Genomic DNA, 23,849 nt, shown 5'->3' on the forward strand with positions numbered 1-23,849 from the left:
AAAAATTAAAGTTTGTACCATATCTTTTGAGCTGATTGATTGCATTTGTATACCGCCCCATAGCTGAAGCTCTCTGGACAGTCTACAACAATTAAAATCATTAAAACAAATATACAAATTTAAAAACACATTTTTGAAAATCAAAGTTGCTTTTTGTGTATATGAAATAAAGGAATAAAAGCTCAGAGCCTGCATCTTTCCTAAAGAACATTTTTAAAAACACAATAAAGGGAGGCGAAAGGGGCAATTTACCTGCAGCAGGCAAACCCTTTTTCTGCGGGGACTTAGCAACCAGCTACCTTCATCCATCCCCGGGTTTATCGCAACCTGTCCCCAGCAATCAGTCTCCAAGACCAAGGCGGAGGGGAGGTGGAACTACGCTTCCCAGAAGCCCTTTGGAGAACACGCTCCCTGGGGAGGGAGGAGCCATTGACCAGAGAACGGCGGACACGTGTACCGGCCAGTGGCGGCGCGGAGCCTTCTGGGAGCCGTAGTCCTTGGCGCGCGGCAGAGCCGTAGGGCTGCGGGAGAGGAAACAGGCCCGAGAACTACAACGGAGGGCGGGCGGCTTGAAGCGGGAAGTGAAGGCGGAGAATCGGCTCCCTGTGCCGGCTGTGCCCGGGGCTGGTGCTTTGGAGGCACCCGACAGTGGCACGAGCGGGTCCTTTGCAGGATGCATCCCGGGCTGGCCGTGGGGCTGGTGTTCAGCGGGTGCTGCAGCAACGTTGTTTTCCTGGAGCTCTTGATCAGGTGAGCGCCTGGGGGGTGGGTGGCGAGGATAAGGGGGGTCCTGCCAAGATCAGCGGAGGGGGAGCTAGCCCTCGATCCAGGTGAGCAGACGGCCGCCTGCGGAATGTGCAGGTGCTCACCTGCCCGGGGGTGCCCTAAGGGGGAAGGGAGGAGCGCACGTGGGGAGGGGCCATAGGTCATGGGTAGGGTTGCCAGGTTCAGGGCCTGAGACTGATCCTGTATCTTGAGGAGAAGAAGAACTCAGCCAAGTGCAGGTGTTCTTGCAACACTGTAATGGGGAAAACCACAAGGTGGAATTCTCCTTTCCCCCTGCACAACCTTTAAAGATACAGAAGACTTCTTGGAGGCCGGGCCTGGCAACCAAGAGGTCTTCTGCAAAAGTTGTGCAGGGGGAAGGGAGAATTCTACCATGTGGTTTTTCCCATTACAGAGTTGCAAGAACACCTGCACTTGGCTGACTTTCTCTTTTCCTAAAGATACAGGATCAGCCTCAGGCCCTGAACCTGGCAACCCTAATCAGGGGCAGAGCACCTGTTTTGCATGCATGAGGTCCTGTGCCAAGCGTGGAGGCTTGCCGGCCCCGGGGTCAAATGTGGCCCCCTAGGCCTTTCTGTTTGGCCCTTGGAACCCTTGCCAATGCCACACCCCTCATTGGCCCTGCTTTGCACCCCCTCCCAATGTTTTTGCTGGCTGGAATGTGTCCCTGAGCTCTTGTAGTGCTTCTTGCTTGCCCGGATGGAGTATAGGGGTGGGGGGGATGAGCGTGTGTAGAAACTGGCCTACCCTGCAGAGGTAAAATTCCCATTTGTTGCTCTGCCCATGTTTGCCCCTGGTCGTTCCTGCCTCTGGCATGTGCCCCCCACCCCCAGAAGGGGATGTGGCCGGCCCTCAGGCTGAACAGATTTCTCTCTCCTGCCTGAAAATAATTGCGGGGCGTCACTGAAGAAGTATCGAAGAGTAACGAAGCTTGATTTTCAGATAATATGGAGACAATAAGCATGGAGATCCAATTGATCTAGGAGTTCTAGGAGATCTAGAATAAACCTCCCCCCTGGGATAAAAACCAAAGAAATGATGAAATTTTAAAAGGGGTAGGCCTAGAAGTAGGCATTGTGAGAGCAGGGGCACAGGATATAAATTCAGAAGAGCAAAATTACCACAGGCCTAACCACAAGTGCCAAAGACACTTGAAGAGAGACACTGCTTACAAGTGCCTGTACGCTAATGCTAGGAGCCTGCGAACCAAGATGGGAGAACTGGAGTGCTTGGTCTTGGAGGAGAACATTGATATAGTGAGCATAACGGAGACCTGGTGGAATGGAGAAAACCAGTGGGATACAGTTATCCCTGGATATAAACTATATCGGAAGGACAGGGAAGGACGTATTGGTGGCGGAGTCGCTCTATACGTGAAAGAAGGCATTGAATCCAGCAAGCTCGAAACCCCAAAAGAGGCAGACTCGTCCACAGAATCGTTGTGGGTGGTGATACCATGCCCCAGGAGGGACTTAATACTGGGAACGATCTATCGTCCCCCTGATCAAAATGCTCAGGGAGACCTTGAGATGAGATATGAAATTGAGGAAGCATCCAAAGTAGGAAATGTGGTAGTAATGGGTGACTTCAACTACCCGGACATAGACTGGCCGCATATGTGTTCCAGTCATGACAAAGAAGCAAAGTTTCTAGATATTCTAAATGACTATTCCCTAGACCAGTTGGTCATGGAACCGACCAGAGGGACGGCAACCCTGGACTTAATCCTCAGTGGGGACCGGGACCTGGTGCGAGATGTAAGTGTTGTTGAACCGATTGGGAGCAGTGACCACAGTGCTATTAAATTAAACATACATGTAACTGGCCAATTGCCAAGAAAATCCAACACGGTCACATTTGACTTCAAAAGAGGAAACTTCACAAAAATGAGGGGATTGGTAAAAAGAAAGCTGAAAAACAAAGTCCAGAGGGTCACATCACTCGAAAATGCTTGGAAGTTGTTTAAAAACACTATATTAGAAGCTCAACTGGAGTGCATACCGCAGATCAGAAAAGGTACTGCCAGGGCCAAGAAGATGCCAGCATGGTTAACGAGCAAAGTCAAGGAAGCTCTTAGAGGCAAAAAGTCTTCCTTCAAAAAATGGAAGTCTTGTCCAAATGAAGAAAATAAAAAAGAACACAAACTCTGGCAAAAGAAATGCAAGAAGACAATAAGGGATGCTAAAAAAGAATTTGAGGAGCACATTGCTAAGAACATAAAAACCAACAACAAAAAATTCTATAAATACATTCAAAGCAGGAGACCATCTAGGGAGACAATTGGACCCCTGGATGATAAGGGAGTCAAAGGTGTACTAAAGAACGATAAGGAGATTGCAGAGAAGCTAAATGAATTCTTTGCATCTGTCTTCACAGTGGAAGATATAGGGCAGAGGGGATCCCGGAAATTACAGGCCAGTTAGCTTAACTTCTGTCCCTGGAAAACTGGTAGAAAGTATGATTAAAGCTAGATTAACTAAGCACATAGAAGAACAAGCCTTGCTGAAGCAGAGCCAGCATGGCTTCTGCAAGGGAAAGTCCTGTCTCAGTAACCTATTAGAATTCTTTGAGAGTGTCAACAAGCATATAGATAGAGGTGATCCAGTGGACATAGTGTACTTAGACTTTCAAAATGCGTTTGACAAGGTACCTCACCAAAGGCTTCTGAGGAAGCTTAGCAGTCATGGAATAAGAGGAGAGGTCCTCTTGTGGATAAGAAATTGGTTAAGAAGCAGAAAGCAGAGAGTAGGAATAAACGGACAGTTCTCCCAATGGAGGGCTGTAGAAAGTGGAGTCCCTCAAGGATCGGTATTGGGACCTGTACTTTTCAACTTGTTCATTAATGACCTAGAATTAGGAGTGAGCAGTGAAGTGGCCAAGTTTGCTGACGACACTAAATTGTTCAGGGTTGTTAAAACAAAAAGGGATTGCGAAGAGCTCCAAAAAGATCTCTCCAAACTGAGTGAATGGGCAGAAAAATGGCAAATGCAATTCATTATAAACAAGTGTAAAATTATGCATATTGGAGCAAAAAATCTGAATTTCACATATACGCTCATGGGGTCTGAACTGGCGGTGACCGACCAGGAGAGAGACCTCGGGGTTGTAGTGGACAGCACGATGAAAATGTCGACCCAGTGTGCGGCAGTTGTGAAAAAGGCAAATTCCATGCTAGCGATAATTAGGAAAGGTATTGAAAATAAAACAGCCGATATCATAATGCCGTTGTATAAATCTGTGGTGCGGCCCCATTTGGAATACTGTGTACAGTTCTGGTCGCCTCATCTCAAAAAGGATATTATAGAGTTGGAAAAGGTTCAGAAGAGGGCAACCAGAATGATCAAGGGGATGGAGCGACTCCCTTACGAGGAAAGGTTGCAGCATTTGGGGCTTTTTAGTTTAGAGAAAAGGCGGGTCAGAGGAGACATGATAGAAGTGTATAAAATTATGCATGGCATTGAGAAAGTGGATAGAGAAAAGTTCTTCTCCCTCTCTCATAATACTAGAACTCGTGGACATTCAAAGAAGGTGAATGTTGGAAGATTCAGGACAGACAAAAGGAAGTACTTCTTTACTCAGCAACTATGGGATTTGCTCCCACAAGATGCAGTAATGGCCACCAGCTTGGACGGCTTTAAAAGAAGATTAGACAAATTCATGGAGGACAGGGCTATCAATGGCTACTAGCCATGATGGCTGTGCTGTGCCACCCTAGTCAGAGGCAGCATGCTTCTGAAAACCAGTTGCCGGAAGCCTCAGGAGGGGAGAGTGTTCTTGCACTCGGGTCCTGTTTGCAGGCTTCCCCCAGGCACCTGGTTGGCCACTGTGAGAACAGGATGCTGGACTAGATGGGCCACTGGCCTGATCCAGCAGGCTCTTCTTATGTTCTTATGTTCTTATGTTCTTAGTTGGAGGTGATTCAGTTCTGCATGGCATTATCCTTCCCCTGTGGGATCAGATGCATGATCTGCGGATATTCCCGTATCCGGCTTTGTTCCTGAGAACTTCAGGTGGTAGCTTTGGCTGAGAGTGTCTTTTGCCAACTTAGGTTTGATTGACCAGATGTGGCCACACCTGGAGGAGCGCGGCCTGTGATGCATGCTGTTGTGACCTCCAGGCTGGACTACTGCAATATGCTCTGTATGGAGCTGCCTTTGAAGGCTGTTTGATCTTGACAACCCAATTACTAACAGGCCTTGTTCAAAACCTCTCTTTTATTGGAAGTCAAGTAGAGCCTTCTTAGTAGTGACACCCAGCATTGAGGAACTCAATAAAGGCAGCTGTATTGCAGTTTTATAAAAGTTGTGAAAGAGAGCTTTTTTTTTATCCTGACAGGCATTTGGACAGCGCGTGTATTTTTCTCTTTTTATTCATTTGTATTGTGTGTCCTGCTTGTAGATATTTTTGCATAATGTTAATAAAGTTGTTTCACTGAACACTAAAGTCAGGATCATTCATACCATGGTATTCCCGATCTCTATGTATGGATGTGAAAGTTGGACAGTGAAGAAGGCGGATAAGAGAGAAATCAACTCATTTGAAATGTGGTGTTGCTTTGCAGATACCATGGACTGCAAAAAAGACAAATAATTGGGTGTTAGAACAAATTAAACCAGAACTATCACTAGAAGCTAAAATGATGAAACTGAGGTTATCATACTTTGGACACATAATGAGAAGACATGATTGATTAGAAAAGATAATAATGCTGGGAAAAACAGAAAGGAGTAGAAAAAGAGGAAGGCGAAACAAGAGATGGATTGATTCCATAAAGGAAGCCAGAGACTTGAACTTGTAAGGTCTGAACAGGTTGGTTCACGACAGATGATGTTGGAGGTCGCGGTCGCCATAAGTCGTAATCAACTTGAAAGGCACATAACAACAATAAAACTTTATGTTTTAATGTTGTTGGTTTTGTTTTTTTGGTGTGTTCTATTATACTTTGTGGCCTCTCTGTAGAAATGTGATAGATAGAGGATACATTCTAAAGTTTGTTGTTATGTGCCTTCAAGTCGATTACGACTTATGGCGACCCCATGAATCAGCGACCTCTAAGAGCATCTGTCATGAACCACCCTGTTCAGATCTTGTCAGTTCAGGTCTGTGGCTTCCTTCATGGAATCAATCCATCTCTTGTTTGGCCTTCCTCTTTTTCTACTCATAAGAACATAAGAAGAGCCTGCTGGATCAGGCCAGTGGCCCATCTAGTCCAGCATCCTGTTCTCACAGTGGCCAACCAGGTGCCTGGGGGAAGCCCGCAAGCAGGACCCGAGTGCAAGAACACTCTCCCCTCCTGAGGCTTCCGGCAACTGGTTTTCAGAAACATGCTGCCTCTGACTCGGGTGGCACAGCACAGCCATCATGGCTAGTAGCCATTGATAGCCCTGTCCTCCATGAATTTGTCTAATCTTCTTTTAAAGCCGTCCAAGCTGGTGGCCATTACTGCATCTTGTGGGAGCAAATCCCATAGTTTAACTATGTGCTGAGTAAAGAAGTACTTCCTTTTGTCTGTCCTGAATCTTCCAACATTCAGCTTCTTTGAATGTCCACGAGTTCTAGTCTTATGAGAGAGGGAGAAGAACTTTTCTCTATCCACTTTCTCAATGCCATGCATAATTTTATACACTTCTATCATGTCTCCTCTGACCCTCCTTTTCTCTAAACTAAAAAGCCCCAAATGCTGCAACCTTTCCTCGTAAGGGAGTCGCTCCATCCCCTTGATCATTCTGGTTGCCCTCTTCTGAACCTTTTCCAACTCTATCATATCCTTTTTGAGATGAGGCGACCAGAACTGTACACAGTATTCCAAATGGGGCTGCACCATAGATTTATACAACGGCATTATGATATCGGCTGTTTTATTTTCAATACCTTTCCTAATTATCGCTAGCATGGAATTTGCCTTTTTCACAGCTGCCGCACACTGGGTCGACATTTTCATCGTGCTGTCCACTACAACCCCGAGGTCTCTCTCCTGGTCGGTCACCGCCAGCTCAGACCCCATGAGCGTATATGTGAAATTCAGATTTTTTGCTCCAATATGCATAATTTTACACTTGTTTATATTGAATTGCATTTGCCATTTTTCTGCCCATTCACTCAGTTTGGAGAGATCTTCTTGGAGCTCTTCACAATCCCTTTTTGTTTTAACAACCCTGAACAATTTAGTGTCGTCAGCAAACTTGGCCACTTCACTGCTCACTCCTAATTCTAGGTCATTAATGAACAAGTTGAAAAGTACAGGTCCCAATACCGATCCTTGAGGGACTCCACTTTCTACAGCCCTCCATTGGGAGAACTGTCCGTTTATTCCTACTCTCTGCTTTCTGCTTCTTAACCAATTCCTTATCCACAAGAGGACCTCTCCTCTTATTCCATGACTGCTAAGCTTCCTCAGAAGTCTTTGGTGAGGTACCTTGTCAAACGCTTTTTGAAAGTCTAAGTACACTATGTCCACTGGATCACCTCTATCTATATGCTTGTTGACACTCTCAAAGAATTCTAATAGGTTACTGAGATAGGACTTTCCCTTGCAGAAGCCATGCTGGCTCTGCTTCAGCAAGGCTTGTTCTTCTATGTGCTTAGTTAATGTAGCTTTAATCATACTTTCTACCAGTTTTCCAGGGACAGAAGTGAAGCTAACTGGCCTGTAATTTCCGGGATCCCCTCTGGATCCCTTTTTGAAGATTGGTGTTACATTTGCCACTTTCCAGTCCTCAGGCACGGAGGAGGACCCGAGGGACAAGTTACATATTTTAGTTAGCAGATCAGCAATTTCACATTTGAGTTCTTTGAGAACTCTCGGGTGGATGCCATCTGGGCCCTGTGATTTGTCAGTTTTTATATTGTCCATTAAGCCTAGAACTTCCTCTCTCGTTACCACTATTTGTCTCAGTTCCTCAGAATCCCTTTCTGCAAATGTTAGTTCAGGTTCAGGGATCTGCCCTATATCTTCCACTGTGAAGACAGATGCAAAGAATTCATTTAGCTTCTCTGCAATCTCCTTATCGTTCTTTAGTACACCTTTGACTCCCTTATCATCCAAGGGTCCAATCGCCTCCCTAGATGGTCTCCTGCTTTGAATGTATTTATAGAATTTTTTGTTGTTGGTTTTTATGTTCTTAGCAATGTGCTCCTCAAATTCTTTTTTAGCATCCCTTATTGTCTTCTTGCATTTCTTTTGCCAGAGTTTGTGTTCTTTTTTATTTTCTTCATTCGGACAAGACTTCCATTTTCTGAAGGAAGACTTTTTGCCTCTAAGAGCTTCCTTGACTTTGCTCGTTAACCATGCTGGTATCTTCTTGGCCCTGGCAGTACCTTTTCTGATCTGCGGTATGCACTCCAGTTGAGCTTCTAATATAGTGTTTTTAAACAACTTCCAAGCATTTTTGAGTGATGTGACCCTCTGGACTTTGTTTTTCAGCTTTCTTTTTACCAATCCCCTCATTTTTGTGAAGTTTCCTCTTTTGAAGTCCAATGTGACCATGTTGGATATTCTTGGCAATTGGCCATTTACATGTATGTTTAATTTAATAGCACTGTGGTCACTGCTCCCAATCGGTTCAACAACACTTGCATCTCGCACCAGGTCCCGGTCCCCACTGAGGATTAAGTCCAGGGTTGCCGTCCCTCTGGTCGGTTCCATGACCAACTGGTCTAGGGAATAGTCATTTAGAATATCTAGAAACTTTGCTTCTTTGTCATGACTGGAACACATATGCGGTCAGTCTATGTCCGGGTAGTTGAAGTCACCCATTACTACCACATTTCCTAGTTTGGATGCTTCCTCAATTTCATATCTCATCTCAAGGTCTCCCTGAGCATTTTGATCAGGGGGACGATAGATCGTTCCCAGTATTAAGTCCCTCCTGGGGCATGGTATCACCACCCACAACGATTCTGTGGAGGAGTCTGCCTCTTTTGGGGTTTCGAGCTTGCTGGATTCAATGCCTTCTTTCACGTATAGAGCGACTCCGCCACCAATACGTCCTTCCCTGTCCTTCCGATATAGTTTATATCCAGGGATAACCGTATCCCACTGGTTTTCTCCATTCCACCAAGTCTCCGTTATGCTCACTATATCAATGCTCTCCTCTAAGACCAAGCACTCCAGTTCTCCCATCTTGGTTCGGAGGCTCCTAGCATTAGCGTACAGGCACTTGTAAGCAGTGTCTCTCTTCAAGTGTCTTTGGCACTTGGGGTTTGGCCTGTGGTAATTTTTCTCTTCTGAATTTATATCCTGTGCCCCTGCTCTCACAATGCCTACTTCTAGGCCTACCCCTTTTAAAATTTCATCATTTCTTTGGTTTTTATCCCAGGGGGGAGGTTTATTCCGAACCGGACCTTTCTCAGCTCCTGTCGGGTTTCCCCCCTCAGTCAGTTTAAAAGCTGCTCTGCTACCTTTTTAATTTTAAGTGCCAGCAGTCTGGTTCCATTCTGGTTAAAGTGGAGCCCGTCCCTTTTGTACAGGCCCGGCTTGTCCCAAAATGTTCCCCAGTGCCTAACAAATCCAAACCCTTCCACCAGACACCATCGTCTCATCCACGCATTGAGACTGCAAAGCTGGGCCTGTCTGGCTGGTCCTGCGCGTGGAACCTGTAGCATTTCAGAGAAAGCCACCTTGGAGGTCCTGGCTTTCAGCATCCTACATAGCAACCTAAATTTTGCTTCCAGGACCTCACGGCTGCATTTCCCCATGTCGTTGGTGCCAACGTGCACCACGACCACTGACTCCTCCCCAGCACTGTCTACCAAACTATCTAAACGACGGGCGATATCCGCAACCTTCGCACCAGGCAGGCAAAACACCTTGCGGTCTACACGCCCATCACACATCCCACTGTCTATGTTCCTAATGATCGAATCACCCACTACAAGGATCCCTCCACCCCCTGGAGATATATCCTCGGCACGAGAGGATAGCTGCTCATCCCCCAAGGAATGGGTCCCTTCTAAGGGATCGTTTCCCTCTTCCTCAGCTGGATGGTCTCCTTCCCCGAGACCATCGTTCTCCATGATAGCAGGAGAGCTATCATCGCTGGAGTGGGACACAGCTATAACGTCTCTGAAGGCCTCCTCCACACACCTCTCTGCCTCTCTCAGCTTTTCCAGGTCTGCCACCTTGGCCTCAAGGAAATGAAGTCGTTCCCGGAGAGCCAGGAGCTCATTGCACCGAGAGCACACCGACGACTGCTGTCCAACAGGCAGATAGTCGTACATGCTGCAGGTGGTGCAAAACACTGGAAAGCCCCCACACGCCTGCTGGCTTCTTACCTGCATAGTTTTGTTTGAGGTTTATTACGTCAATAGGTTGGAGACTGTGGTTTAGTTGAGGTCAGGGAACAGAAGGGCAGAGTGGGGGGCCCTGGCCTCCTCGCCCTGCTGCCAAACTCGCTCTGCTGCTTAACTCGCCTTGACGCTTCGTCAGCTGGGGCTCCCTCTCGCTCGTACTCCCTTCTGTTTTTCCCAGCATTATTGTCTAAAGTAAATAAATACATTTCTAAAGTTAATGACGCGCATGTTAGTTTGGGTGCTACAAGTGAGATGAGCCAGTGCCCCTACATTGCAGGGGTTGGGATGGACAGGACGTGGACCGCAGATCAGTTCCCAGTGGACCACACAGCTCTTCCTGGTTGGGGTTAAGAATGTGGATCCACTAAGCTCAGTATTGTATACAATGCCTGGGAGCTGCTCTCCAGGGTTTCAGACAGGGAGCCTTTTGCAGCCGTGCTGGGAGATGCTGAGGATTAAACCTGGGATCATCTGCATTCAGAGCAGGCGCTCCACCGCAGAGCTCTGGCCCTTCCCCTCAATCCCTGCCAAGAATGTGAGGTTGGTGGACTTTGGTAAGAGCCAGCAAGGTCCTTCCTTGGCACTTAGGCAAGAGTGTCTGCTCAGGATCACGTCACACCAGTGAGTTATGCACTAGCTCAGCATTGTAAACGAGCTTGCAAAAGTGACAAGTTTGCAGTTTATTTATTTTTACTAGCCTGCGAAGAGGCTGGTAGCAGGCACTTGGTTGCTGGCCACCAAGGAGGGGAAACTAAGTCACACCACCATTGCCGATCTAACTCAGAATTGTCTACACCCTGTGTGTGTGTTATGTGCCTTCAAGTTATGTACGACTTATTTTTTTTTTTTTTACAATTTTTATTCAAATTTTCATAAAACATACAAAACAAAATCATAAAACATTCAAAGACAAAAAACAAAACAAAACAAAAATGATTAAACAAAAAAAAAATGTTGACTTCCCATTTGTCGCAGATCAAATCAGTTATAGGTCTACAATATATAACAATCCTGTCTCTTAAATTATATTATAAGATCACTTTCCTCCAGTAGTTACCTTAATTAATCATCAAATCTCATAAACATTACTTTATTCTTTCCACAAAAAGTCAAAGAGAGGTTTCAGTTCTTTAAGAAATATATCTATCAATTTTTCTCCAAATAAGCATGTCGATTAATCCATCTCGTTAATAATAATAATAATCTTATTGTCATAACCGTAGTCCAAATAAACGTATCGATTAATCCATCTCATCAAAATCTGTTAGGTCCAATAATTTCAATAGCCATTATTCCATTATCCATATTAATTCCATCTTCCATCTTCAATAGTCCTGTTAAGTCCAGTAATTTCAGTGTCCAATCTTCCATTATCAGTATTCCATAATAATCTTGCTGTCATAGCCATAGTCATATAATAAGAGTCTGATGGGAATTTCCTCTATCCCAAATATTTTCTTGCCATCAATTCTGAATAAGTTGCTGAAATATTGTTGTAAAGTCATATCTCTGTTCTTTTTTACAAAATGCACTGGCTCATCTCTTGAGAGTTTTTCCATTGTCACATGGCTGCAGTTAATTCCATAGATTTTCTCTATATCAAGCTCCATCACGTCATTCCAGTCCAGAAGATTATCCAAGCCATTGATAACTTTATCTCTAATATCTTCATTAATTTCTTCAGAGATAACGTTAAATTCCAAACAGTAGATTTTATTTCTAATATCCATAAACTCCAGATCTTTTTCCAATTCCACATTTGTTCCAATCTCCAGGGCTTGTATCTTCCCTTTATTTTTTCTTTTCTCATCTCTGATCTCATTCTCCTCTCTCACAGGATCCCCTATTTCTTTAAGCTCCTGCGTCATTTTGCTCAGTTCAATTTTCAGCTCCTTACTGCCCTGTTGCAGGGTTTGTTTCGTTATCTCAATCTCATCCATTATTTTCTGAAACATAATTACTTCCAGATTCTCAGCCACTTTCTTGATTGCCATTCTTAAAACCACGAAAACAAAACAAAACAAAAATAAAGAAGAACCACTTCTTATTTCAGCAACAATTGAGTTAATATTCCAGGCTTGATGACATCACAGTATAAACAGAGCAGCCTGCCTTATCTCTCTATGTTCAAGAATACAAAACAAATTTAGTTCCCAGCATCAAAACAGTTAGTGGCGTCGTGAAGAAGCAGATTCGTCAAAATAAAATAGACCAAAAAGAGAATAGTCCCAGACAATATAATGTTCCTCGGAATAGAAATCCCTCTTCTGTTTATATCTTTAGAATGCACTTCCAGGACAGCTTTTTGCAATAGAAACAGAGATAAGCTGTTAATTTTGTGAATAACAGAGAAGAGTTATAGCTCACCCAGAAGTTCTTTAAAGCTGATTCATTTGACAAATCTCTTTTTGCTGCAACAATTTAAACCAAGTAAAAAAAAGAATAGAAAGAAGGGTGCTTGCCTGTTAGTCCGTTTTCTCTTTGAAGAAAAGATAAACGTATTGCATTAATCAGATAGAGCTTGTTCGGAAGTCCGTCCGGCATTGCTGGCTGGACCTTTTCTCATAAATTAATGAAATCCAGTCCTCCCAACAAAAACAGGCTTTTGAGGTTGATCTCTACGTTTCTCCCTGCCCGGGAGAAATTTCATCAGTCAAAAAAAAAATGTTCTGACTGATTTATATCTGAATAAGCTTCTTTTGAGGCGGGAGCCCGTCTCAAAAGCAGGCACAAGCGAAGTCACCCTTCCCGGAAGTCCAAGTCATTTACGACTTATGACGACCCTATGAATCAGCGACCTCCAATAGCATCTGTTGTGAACCACCCTGTTCAGACCTTGTAAGTTCAGGTCTGTGGCTTCCTTTATGGAATCAATCCATCTCTTGTTTGGCCTTCCTCTTTTTCTACCCCCTTCTGGTTTTCTCAGCATTATTGTCTTTTCTAGTGAATCATGCCTTCTCATGATGTGTCCAAAGTATGATAACCTCAGTTTCATCATTTTAGCTCTAGTGACAGTTCTGGTTTAATTTGTTCTAACACCCAATTATTTGTATTTTTTGCGGTCCATGGTACCCACAAAGCTCTCCTCCAACACCACATTTCAATGAGTTGATTTGTCTCTTATCTGCAATTTTCACTGTCCAACATTCACATCCATACATAGAGATCGGGAATACCATGGTCTGAATGATCCTGACTTTAGTGTTCGGTGATACATCTTTGCATTTGAGAACCTTTTCTAGTTCTCTCACAGCTGCCCTCCCCAGTCCTAGCCTTCTTCGGATTCCTTGTCTATTGTCTCCACTTTGGTTAATGCCGAGGTATTGATAATCCTTGACAAGTTCAATGTCCTCATTGTCAACTTTAAAGTTACATAAATCTTCTGTTGTCATTACTTTAGTCTTCTTGACATTCAGCCGTAGTCCTGCTTTTGGTCTACACCCTAGCCATACTGAAGTCAGCTCAGCTGGTCTCAGAGGAACATAGGGAAAGGCCTGATACCGAGTCAGACCCTTGCTCCATATAGCTCAGTATTGCCTACACTGACTGGCAGCGGCTCTCCAGAATTTTAGGCAAGGAATCTCTGCCAGCCCTACCCGGGGATTCCACTGGGGAGTGAACCAGAGACTTTCCGCGGGAGATGCTGTATCTCTGAGCTAAAGTCCTTGACCTGAAAGCACCAGTTCTGAGCTCTCTTTCTTAGTATCGGTACAAGGTGCTCTGCCCAGTTCTGAACGTTGGCCCACGCCTCCACGTTTGTTCCTTCGTCTGAGGAAGAGTACTGTAGTGGCAAATTCAGAAGTGCAGGGTCCCTTCATGATAGCCACAGAAACTGCCCCTTCCCCCTTTTTTGCTACTGGATTGAGAACGAGATCCTTGTTAATGCTTTCTCCCACAACAGCAGACATCCCTAGGGGCCAAGCAGCACAAAAGGGGGAGAGCGCTAGCTACTGAAAAGAGTCTTCTCAGTGGCTGGCTCGCCTCCTTTCACTCTGATTGGCTCCAGTCAGCAGGAAAGGACAAGGAAGCATGTTAGAAGACTTTTCTCAGTGGCTAACACACTCCCCTTTCATGCTGATTGGCTCGTAGGATGCTGGACACACACCCCCGAGACCCTGGACGACTGTACCCCTGCTCAGGAATTGTCTGATAGTGTGATGTTTGAGTGTAGGACTTATGCATTTCACCTGCGGAGGCTTCTGCAGTTCTCTGAATCCCAAAGTATACTCCACAGCAATGCGAGCAGAATTTTTGGCCCCCCGGATGTTGCTGCACTCCTGTCATTCTGACCATTGACCATAATGTTTGAGGCTGATGGGAGCTGGAGGCCAACAGTATTGGGAGAGCCACAGGTTGTTCTCCACCTCTGCTGTGCAGATTGCAGAAGGTCCCAGGTTCAACCACTGGCATCTCCAGGGAGGGCTAGGAGAGACTCCTGTCTGAAACCCTGGCGGGCCGCTGCCAGTCAGTGTAGCAAGTACTGGGTTAGATGGACCCAATGGTCAGACTTGGCATAGGCAGCCTGCTGTGTTTCCATAGCAGAAAGTTTAATTATGAGTCTCAGTCAGCGTCTCTTAGAAGTGAAGGACAACAGTCTTACAAAGTAACTTTGAATTGGCCCTTTTAAATCACAAGTGGCCTCCTCTCACGGCAGATTGTCATCTAAACTCTACTGCTGTACTCAAGAGGTGCTGCTGGCGGCATTCAAAGTCCTCCTCTAGAATAACTGTTCATGTAACTGGGTACACAGAACTGTTTTTGTATTTGCATGAACCACGTGACCGGCTCTCCACGGATTGCTTGTATTGACACAAGAGTGGATGAGGTTTTCTTCTTTTCTAATAGTTAAAGAGTCTATAATGAAGATCTGTTGAATCATTTTGTCGCCAGATGGACATTGCATAGAACTTGGTCTCGACATGTATCTTGGCATTGTCAGTTTCTGTAGTTATTTGTTGTTATATCTTGTTCATATTTGATGGAATTGGTATTGGAATGTAATGTGTGTGAAATCTTGTGGTGACATGAAAAATTGATACAGGTAAAAAACAAAGAGTGTTTACAAAAAAGAAAAAAAGAGTTTATAATGAAGTTGACACAGCCATTTCAGGTCGAGATGGGAGCCTTTAAGAAGGCCGCAGGGAGTGCGTGTTCTGGGTTTCACACAAGGCTGGGCTGTTACTTTATGTGGTTTCTTAGCCATGGTAGCCATGCGGCTTCTGAAACATATTTGATTCCTTCCAGCCCCCTGTTTGAAAGCAACAAGAGTTTTACTGTTTTAACCCTCAGTCATTACAGTAATAAAAAGTGCATGTCTGGAACAGAAATAAAAAACCTTAAAATAGGCACAAAACCAAGATTCAGCACTCTGCTTTGCCTCCCCATTCTCCGTCTTCACCACAATCCCACAAACATGTTTTGGAAACTTAAAATGACCCGATTGGTGCTGGTAAGGCAGGGGCTGAAATCTCAACGGGCTAACTTTTCGTCAAATTGTGCAAGCTTTCCGTTTGTTTTATTTTATGTGTTGTTTAGTTACAACATGGATTTTGGAACTGGGTTCAATATCCTCAAGATATTGCAAAGTCTTCATGTATAACTTGTCCTTCTTTTTCTCTCTTATCTCCTCCCCCTCCCCCCCCCCAAAAAAACACGCCACAGAGAATTGCCAGGATGTGGGAACTTGGTAACATTTGCACAATTCTTCTTCATAGCTGTCGAGGGTTTCATTTTCGAAGCAAACTTTGGAAGGAAGAGGGCAGCCATCCCAATCAGGTATGGTGGGTCTTAACAGGACAGTACCAAAACTGGCTGGGCAAGGACGATGCTCATTTCCATTGGCCCCAATCACTTTTATTTATTTATTCATTATTTGATTTATATCCTGCTCTTCCTCCCAGCAGGAGCCCAGGGCGGCAAACAGAAGCGCTAAAAACACTTTAAAACATCATAAATACAGACCTTAAAATACATTAAAACAAAACAACGTTAAAAACATTTTTTAAAAAAAGCTTTAAACAAAGGGTTAAAAACATTATTAAAAAAACATATTAACAAGCAATTCCAACACAGACACAGACTGGGATAGGTCTCAACTTAAAAGGCTTGTTGAAAGAGGAAAGTCTTCAAAAGGCGCCGAAAAGATAACAGAGATGGCGCCTGCCTAATATTCAAAGGGAGGGAGTTCCACGGGGTAGGTACAGCCACACTAAAGGTCCATTTCCTATATTGTGTAGAATGGACCTCTTAATAAGATGGTGTCTGCAGGAGGCCCTCACCTGCAGAGCGCAGTGATCAACTGGGTATATAAGGGATAAGATGGTCTTTCAGGTATCCTGGTCCCAAGCTATATAGGGCTTTGTACACCAAAACTAGAACCTTGAACTTGGCCCGGTAGCAAATGGGCAGCCAGTGCAATTCTTTCAGCAGCGGGGTGACATGTTGGCGATACCCTGCTCCAGTGAGCAGCCTTACCATTGCACTTTTGAATTGGATCTGTCCCCTTCCATTTATAGTTGCTGGTGACTGACTAATTCTGGCTGCCAACCAATGCCGGTAGTAGCCAAAGAGTCCTCCAAGGTCGCACAGGGGCCGTGGGTCACCTTATCAAGGAACAGATTTCTTTCCAGGCTGTCCAATCCCATTGCTGATGCTGCTTTTCTCTTTGGAGGGTAACTGGGATGTTTGCACTGTGCCCCGTCTAAAATTCCTGCCATGAACACGGTTCCCCTCTCCCGTTAAAGCTGAACTTGCAGCCCCAAATTATTTTATTTATTATTTATTTATTTATTTGTTGTATTTAAATACCGCCTCATAACTGACGCTCTCTGGGCGGTTTACAACAATTAAAAACACTAAAAACAAGTATACAAATTTAAACCATAAAAAATTAAAGCTTTTGCGATTCTCTTTCCAGGTACTATCTGATCATGGTGGCCATGTTCTTCACGGTCAGTGTGGTGAACAACTATGCCCTCAACTTGAACATAGCAATGCCGCTGCATATGATATTTAGATCGGTGAGTCCTGTATTTCCTTTGGAGTTGGGATGTGGGATCTGTAGCCCCCCAGGTGTTGCTGGACCACAACTCCTAACGTCCTTGAACATTGGCCATGGTGGCTGAGGCATAGAAAGCTGCCTTATACTGACTCTTGGTCCATCTAGGCTAGTATTGTCTACACTGACTGGCAGCAGCTCTGCAGGATTATCTCCCGGCTCTACCCAGAGATGCCATTGGGGATTTATTTATTTATTTATTATTTATTACATTTAAATACCGCCCCATAGCTGAAGCTCTCTAGGCGGTTTACAGCAATTAAAAACATTAAAAACAAATATACAAATTTTAAAACACAAAAAACAACTTAAAAACATAATTTTAAAAAATTAAAAACAATTTAAAAACACATGCTGAAATGCCTGGGAGAAGAGGAAAGTCTTGACCTGGCACCAAAAAGATAACAGTGTTGGCACCAGATGCACCTCGTCAGAGAGATCATTCCATAATTTGGGGGCCACCACTGAGAAGGCCCTCTCCCTTGTTGCCAGACTCCCAGCTTCCCTCGGAGGAGGCACCCGGAGGAGGGCCTTGGATGTTGAGCGTAGTGTACAGGTGAGTTCATGTCAGGAGAGGCGTTCCATCAGGTATTGTGGTCCTAAGCCATGTAAGGCTGTATAGGTTAAAATCATTGATTAAACCTGGGATCTTCTACATGCAAGGCAGACGCTCCAACACTGAGCTGCAGCCCTTCTCCAGGAGCCCAGCAACATGGCTCCCCTTTCCTACTTTAGAACATAAATCTGGCTCTCTTTTCAAACAGCGGCCAGTCTAGTGGCCTAGGCAGCGCACAAGCAGAGCATGAAAGCGGTGGACTTGGTTGTCCCTGCCATTTGGTGTTTGGAGGTATACTACCACTGAACGTGGAGGCTTCTTTTATTTATTTAATTTTTAAAATGTATTTTGAGACTTCTCGCCCACCCAAGGCAGTTCACAAAATTTCATAAAACTCTTACAAATAATTCACCAGATAATTCTGCCTGAATAATGAGCTGCAACAGTTAAAAACTCAAAAGCAGTACATCAGCCATGCTTAGTGCAAATGAAAAAGTAAGTCTTCAAGGACCTCTTTCAAGGCCGAGACTGAGGGGACCGTACATATTTCTCCCGGGAGGAGGGGGAGCGATACCGAAGAATGCCGACATTCTGGCTTCCCCCCGGCAGAGATAATATGGCCCTGAATACCAGTCGCTGGGAATCCTACTGTTGTGCTCAGGTCCTGCTTGGGGGCTTCCCATTGGGGCCTCTGGTTGGCCACTGTAAGAACAGAATGGACTAGATGGGCCACTGCCCTGATCCAGCAACCAGGCACTTCTTATCTCCCAATCGAGTAGACTTGTAATGCTGGGCGAGAAGAGGGCCTCTAAAGCTGACCTTAAAACCTGTGCAGAATGATCTGGGTATTCAGAGAACTTGGTCCCTGCCTGGTGCTGATGGGAGCTCTGGTCCAGTGTTCTGCAACTTTGGGTCCCCCAGATGTGGGCTACAATGGATCCCTTGACCAGTGGCTAAGCTGGCTGGAGAAGATGGGAGTTGTGGTCCAAGAACCTGTGGGGACCCAAGGCTGAAGGACACTGCTCTCATCCAGCAACATCTAGAGGGCCACTGGTTCCCCAGCCCTGCTGTAGTCTGATCAAGGAACAGAATCCCATTTCCCTCTCTGCTTTGCTGCATAATTTGCTAGGAGCTGGTTATTTGAGCAGTGCAGAGTTTAGCACATGTTAATTGTTGGAAGTGGAGCAAGAGCAACTCCTGTTTTGTTATTTTGCTTATGTTCCAGATAGAGCGAGGGTCCTCCAGATGGATAGGCTTGATTACCTTTACCTGTGATGCTCTGACTGACTTCCTTCCGTTGTTAGACTGATACGTCTTAGGGAAGGTTATCTGCCCCTCTTCCTTCCGCCCTTCCCTCTCTTCCCTTCTTCAACTGTCCAAGAGAGGAGACACCTTTGTCTCTACTCTCTCTCCTGAGCCATGAGGGCAACTCCCAAACCTGGGCGTTGCACCTCCAACTTAGCTACTTAGTTAGAACTAGGTATGCCTTTCTATCTACTATGTATTTCTCTAAATAAAGTAGCTTTTCTTATTTTACTAAGTCTTAAGTCTCAGTGATCTCAATGCAGGGTAAAAGCCTGGTAAACGCACCCACTGGCACACACACATTTCAGACCGTTGCTGTTCTCTGCGAACAAATATGCAAATTTACACAACATTAATAAGCGGGCGATTGCTTCCAGATCTCCATCCTGATATTTGATTCTAAACACCCTAATAGCAATATTTTTGGGTCTAACGTTTAATATATATCATGTTGCTTCATTTGAGTATATTACAGATAGAATTCCAGAAGGCCTGAATTTTTTTTGACACTCACAAAATATGTGCAGAAGGACTGTCCTTGAGACTTGACATCTCCAGCAATTATTTTGAGTTATTCCATATATCTGATTCAGGCTTGACACTGGATTTTTTTTATAAAGAAGCCTTCTGTAGATCTGCTCATAATAATTGAGGTGTAATTTCCTCCCACATCCATTTCCATTCATCAGTTTCAGTTGGGGAGCTGGGGGGCGGGGCGGGGAGATTAGAACAGTCATGATAATATTCAAATTAACAGATTGCAACAACCAAACAAATTTATGGAACAATGGTCACTATTTATCATATTTTGGAATGACAAATACTATGACAACATAATCTGTACAATGAATTTGGTTTATTGTGAATTTATCTTTTCAGTTTTCTTTCATTTATTTAATTTGTACAAGCCAAGATGCACTCTCTCTCTCTATTGAACAATAACTTTTAGCAATAATTTTTAAAAATGACCTTTCGCTCCTAGGGGGAAACTTAAAGTGCTGTTTTCATTGGAGCATCAGATCTCCAAGGCCAAAATCCTGCACCCGAATTCAGGTGTCCCAGCCACCACTTGCAGGGATCCCTCATAGGGGTGCAATATGTCTCTTTTCAGGGATGCATTGCACCTCCAACACCCCAAGGGGGCCTTGCACTATACAAATCTTTCACCTGTGTGCTCCTTGCCTGTCTATAATTATCAACTATTATTGTACTAGCTGTTTCCCATTGTCAAACCACCTTCCTTTTTTAATCCCCGCAATCCCTCTGACTGCCTTGCCTCCGTAGGGATCCCTGATAGCAAACATGGCTCTGGGCATCGTTATTCTGAAGAAAAGGTAAGTCTGCTTTATTTTCTTGTGATTGAGAACAGTCTAGAGCAGGGATTTCCAAACCTTTTCCCACATGGACCACTTGAAAATTGCTGGTGGTCTCGGTAGACTGCGTCATGATTTTTCTGTCTGTTGCAGCAATTGCAATAATGCCATGCGAACTGCAGTATGGTTTTTAAATGCATTTGCATTGCGTCTTTTATTTCTAATACTGTATTACAATTTGCATTCCATGGAATTCAAGCTGTGGTACAGTAAAGCACAATGTAAGAAATAAAGGTAGCAGTGCCAATAAATATTTTTAAAAAATCAAGGTGAATATTTAATGTGGACTTGCCACATTAAGCGGCGTTAACGCAGCCGACGCTCTGCTCACGGCCGGAGTTCGATTCCAACGGAAGGAGGAAGTCGAATCTCCGGTAAAAGGGGTCAAGGTCTACTCAGCCTTCCATCCATCCGTGGTCAGTAAAATGAGTACCTGGCATATGCTGGGGGGTAAAGAAAGGCCAAGGAAGGAACCGGCAGTCCCACCCCATATATACGGTCTGCCTAGTGAACGTCGCAAGACGTCACCCTAAGAGTCGAAAATGACTCGCGCTGTAAGTGCAGGGACACTTTTACCTTTACCTTTTTTGCCACGAACCGCCTGAGTGAAGCTTGTTTGGAAACCCCTGGTCTGGAATCCAGGTGGTGCGGGGAGGCAGGTGAGTGGCATGCTGGGAGTTGTAGTCCAAAGCATGAGGAGACCACTTGGTTGGGGAAGGCTGCTGTAAGGATTTTGCGCACACACACACACACACACACACACACACAGAGTGTCTTGGTGGATTGTCTTGGAAGCTCTAAAATTGTTATAAGAATGTCTGAGATAGTGTTTTGGTTATGTGATCTCCACAACCATGAGGACTGGGAGAATGAGCTTTCTCCTCCTTCTTCTGGTTTCTCACATGGAAGCTGAGATTCTCAAGACTTTGCTGGAGCTGCTGGATCCTGCAATGGAAGCCAGTGTGTGCAGGGATTGTGGCAACCCAGGTTCTTATGTTGACAGTCCCAGCCAACCCCCCAACCCCCAGTAACACTGTACTGGTACTTTAAGCGGGCTTACTGCACGGTCTTGGGCTAGCCTGGTTCTTCTGAAACCCTCCCTGTCCTCCTCTTGCACAGGTACACTGTCTCCAAATACACCTCCATAGCTCTGGTCTCTCTGGGGATCTTCACCTGCACCTTCATGTCAGCAAAGCAAGTGGTAAGGACCGCCATGCTCCCCCCTCCCCCACCGTAGCTGTGTGACCACCACCTCTCCCCTTCATATTGCATGAAGACCACCTTCAGAAAGAGCATCATTCAGTTCCCTGGTCTAAAAAACTAGATATTCACTCTCTGAAGCAGAGATGACCAAATGACAGGCCATATCTGGCCTCCACCTGATTCCTTGTGGTAGCACAGATGGGCAACTGGTGGCCTGTTGGCTGAATCAGTCTCCAAAGCAATTTTATCTGGTCCTTATTTGCCTTGTCTGATTTTAATCTTGCTGTCTTGTTAGATTGCTATGCATAGCACTGATTAGCCAGTGTCTGAAACATCGCTAACTCGCCCGCCCGCCCCCATTTGAAGTGTTTCCTCCCACCTTTGTAACATGGATTTTTTCCCTTTTCTATATGGAAAAAAGTTTGTCCACTTGTAAAGAAAAGTGTGTGAAATTCTGTATAGTGGGACAGAGTCCTTGATTATCTTTAGGTTTTGTGCATTAGGTCTAGCTGTGCTCAAAGACGTGTTCCATAGCTGTGAATCCCATGCAGCAAGGTAGTGTTGGCTCTACTCTAGAGCCTGACTGTTATTGAGGAGCTCTGCTTATATGGCATACATTTTGACTCCCCTGGCTATGATCTTTTGAATAGGATATCCCTTTACATCACCAAGAATATTGAAGTTCTCCACACCGGAGTTTCAAGATCTCTCCCTTTTCATAGGAAGGCTGGCCTTGGCCAAGCAGGATTTTATAGGAATGTTCTGTTATTTAAATACAGACTTGCGGAGGTTGACATTCTCTCCCCCCCCTCCCCCCTCTTTTGCTTCTTCAGAGTTCTACGTCGAGCACAGGTAAAGATGAAGAGAGTGTCTCTGCTTTCATCTGGTGGCTGCTAGGTCTGTATCTGCTGCAGTGCTAATTCCTTTATGAACAATCATGTCTGTTAAGTGGCAGAACTGGCTGGCCTTTCTGCTGCAAAAGCCAGGTGTGCACAGTGCTGATTGGCCAGCACTTGGAATGTCATAAACCCCACCTCTCCCTCTTCCTTTTAGATGGCTGTTTCACATTGTTTTAAAATAATGTGACAAACAAATGGCTTTGTGTGACTAATCCAAGCTTGTAATCTTTGCCTGGTCATCTGGGGTGACTAAGAATGGCCTCTATATGACCATGCTGGGAAGATGTACAAAAATTGGGTTTCATTTTCCCCCCACTTATGCCGCAAATGGCTGATATAGGAATGTCCGGATGGGAGACTGCCTGGGAAACATATGTAAGCTGCCTTGGGTTTCTATCATGAAAAGAAAGGCAGGGTATAAATGTAATAAATAATTAAAATAAATAAATAAATAGATAGATACTGGATGGGGATAAACTGGCTACAGTAATCTATGCTCTGGTAAACTCATGGTTGGATTATTGCCATGCCCTTTGTATATGGGGCTGCCTTTGAAAACGGTTCAGAAGCTTCAATTAGCGGCTGTCTGATTGTTGACAGGTTGAGGGAATAGCTCATGTAATCCCAATCCTGTTCCAGTTACATGGCTGCCTGTAGGCTTCCAAGCCCTATTCAAAGTGCTGGTTTTGGCCTATAAAGCTCTTAAAGCTCAGGAGCCCATTATCTTCCGGAGAGCCTCTCCTCATATGAACCTGCCCGGGGCCTTAGATCTTCTGAGGCCCTTCTCCAGGTTTCCCCCTCTGAGAGAGGCTTACAGGGTAGCGACGAGGGAGAGGGCCTTCTTGGTTGTGACTCCGCATCTGTGGAATACTCTTCCCAGTGAGGTCCTCCTGGTACCTTCACGGACATTTTTTGTGTGCCAGGTAAAGGCTTATCTTTCCCCCCGGCATTTGATAGACTAAGATGATACTGTTTGTATTAATGTGCTGCCAAAGCTGTCTGTGGCTATATGAGATTGCATCGGTAGCAATCTCAGTAAGGGGTCGGGATTGCAGTTCAAGATTGATAAGGAGGTAGTCAGGAAATACCTAAACCTAAATGAGTTCAAATCTCCAGGGCCTGATGAACTGCATCCCAGAAGGAACTTGCAGATGTACTCTCGGAACCTCTTGTCATCATCTTTGAGAAATCCTGGAGAACGGGAGAGGTGCCGGAGAATTGGAGATGGGCAAATGTTATCCCGCTCTTTAAAAAGGGTAAAAAAGGAGATCCGGGGAATTATAGGCCGGTCAGTCTGACTTCAATACCGGGAAAGATATTAGAACAGATTATGAAAGAGTCCATTGGCAACTATCTAGATGACAATGCTGTGATTAGTA

General features: G+C 44.8%; 2 protein-coding genes across 10 annotated transcripts in view; one reads left to right on the forward strand and one right to left on the reverse strand.

Moving 5' to 3' along the window:
* LOC133390130 (protein phosphatase 1 regulatory subunit 7-like) overlaps nt 1-466 on the reverse strand; it is a 48,551-nt gene extending 48,085 nt beyond the window's left edge. For all 6 annotated transcript variants that reach the window (XR_009764307.1, XM_061638078.1, XM_061638075.1 and 3 more), the window contains exon 1: nt 253-466. The gene's annotated coding sequence lies outside the window, so the exon portion shown is untranslated. The remainder of the gene's footprint in view (nt 1-252) is intronic.
* The window catches only part of SLC35B4 (solute carrier family 35 member B4), a 41,688-nt gene continuing 18,273 nt past the window's right edge, over nt 435-23,849 (forward strand). Inside the window, exons 1-6 of one of the 4 annotated variants that reach the window (XM_061638082.1) lie at nt 435-750; nt 15,739-15,852; nt 16,994-17,096; nt 20,280-20,329; nt 21,488-21,569; nt 22,405-22,468. In XM_061638082.1, the coding sequence (XP_061494066.1) occupies nt 674-750; nt 15,739-15,852; nt 16,994-17,096; nt 20,280-20,329; nt 21,488-21,569; nt 22,405-22,468 (490 nt within the window). In that variant the 5' untranslated portion in view covers nt 435-673. The remainder of the gene's footprint in view (nt 751-15,738; nt 15,853-16,993; nt 17,097-20,279; nt 20,330-21,487; nt 21,570-22,404; nt 22,469-23,849) is intronic. The other 3 variants (XM_061638080.1, XM_061638079.1, XM_061638081.1) reach the window with 3 other exon arrangements.

This window comes from Rhineura floridana, chromosome 8 (assembly GCF_030035675.1).
Source record: "Rhineura floridana isolate rRhiFlo1 chromosome 8, rRhiFlo1.hap2, whole genome shotgun sequence".
Taxonomy (NCBI): Eukaryota; Metazoa; Chordata; class Lepidosauria; order Squamata; family Rhineuridae; genus Rhineura; species Rhineura floridana.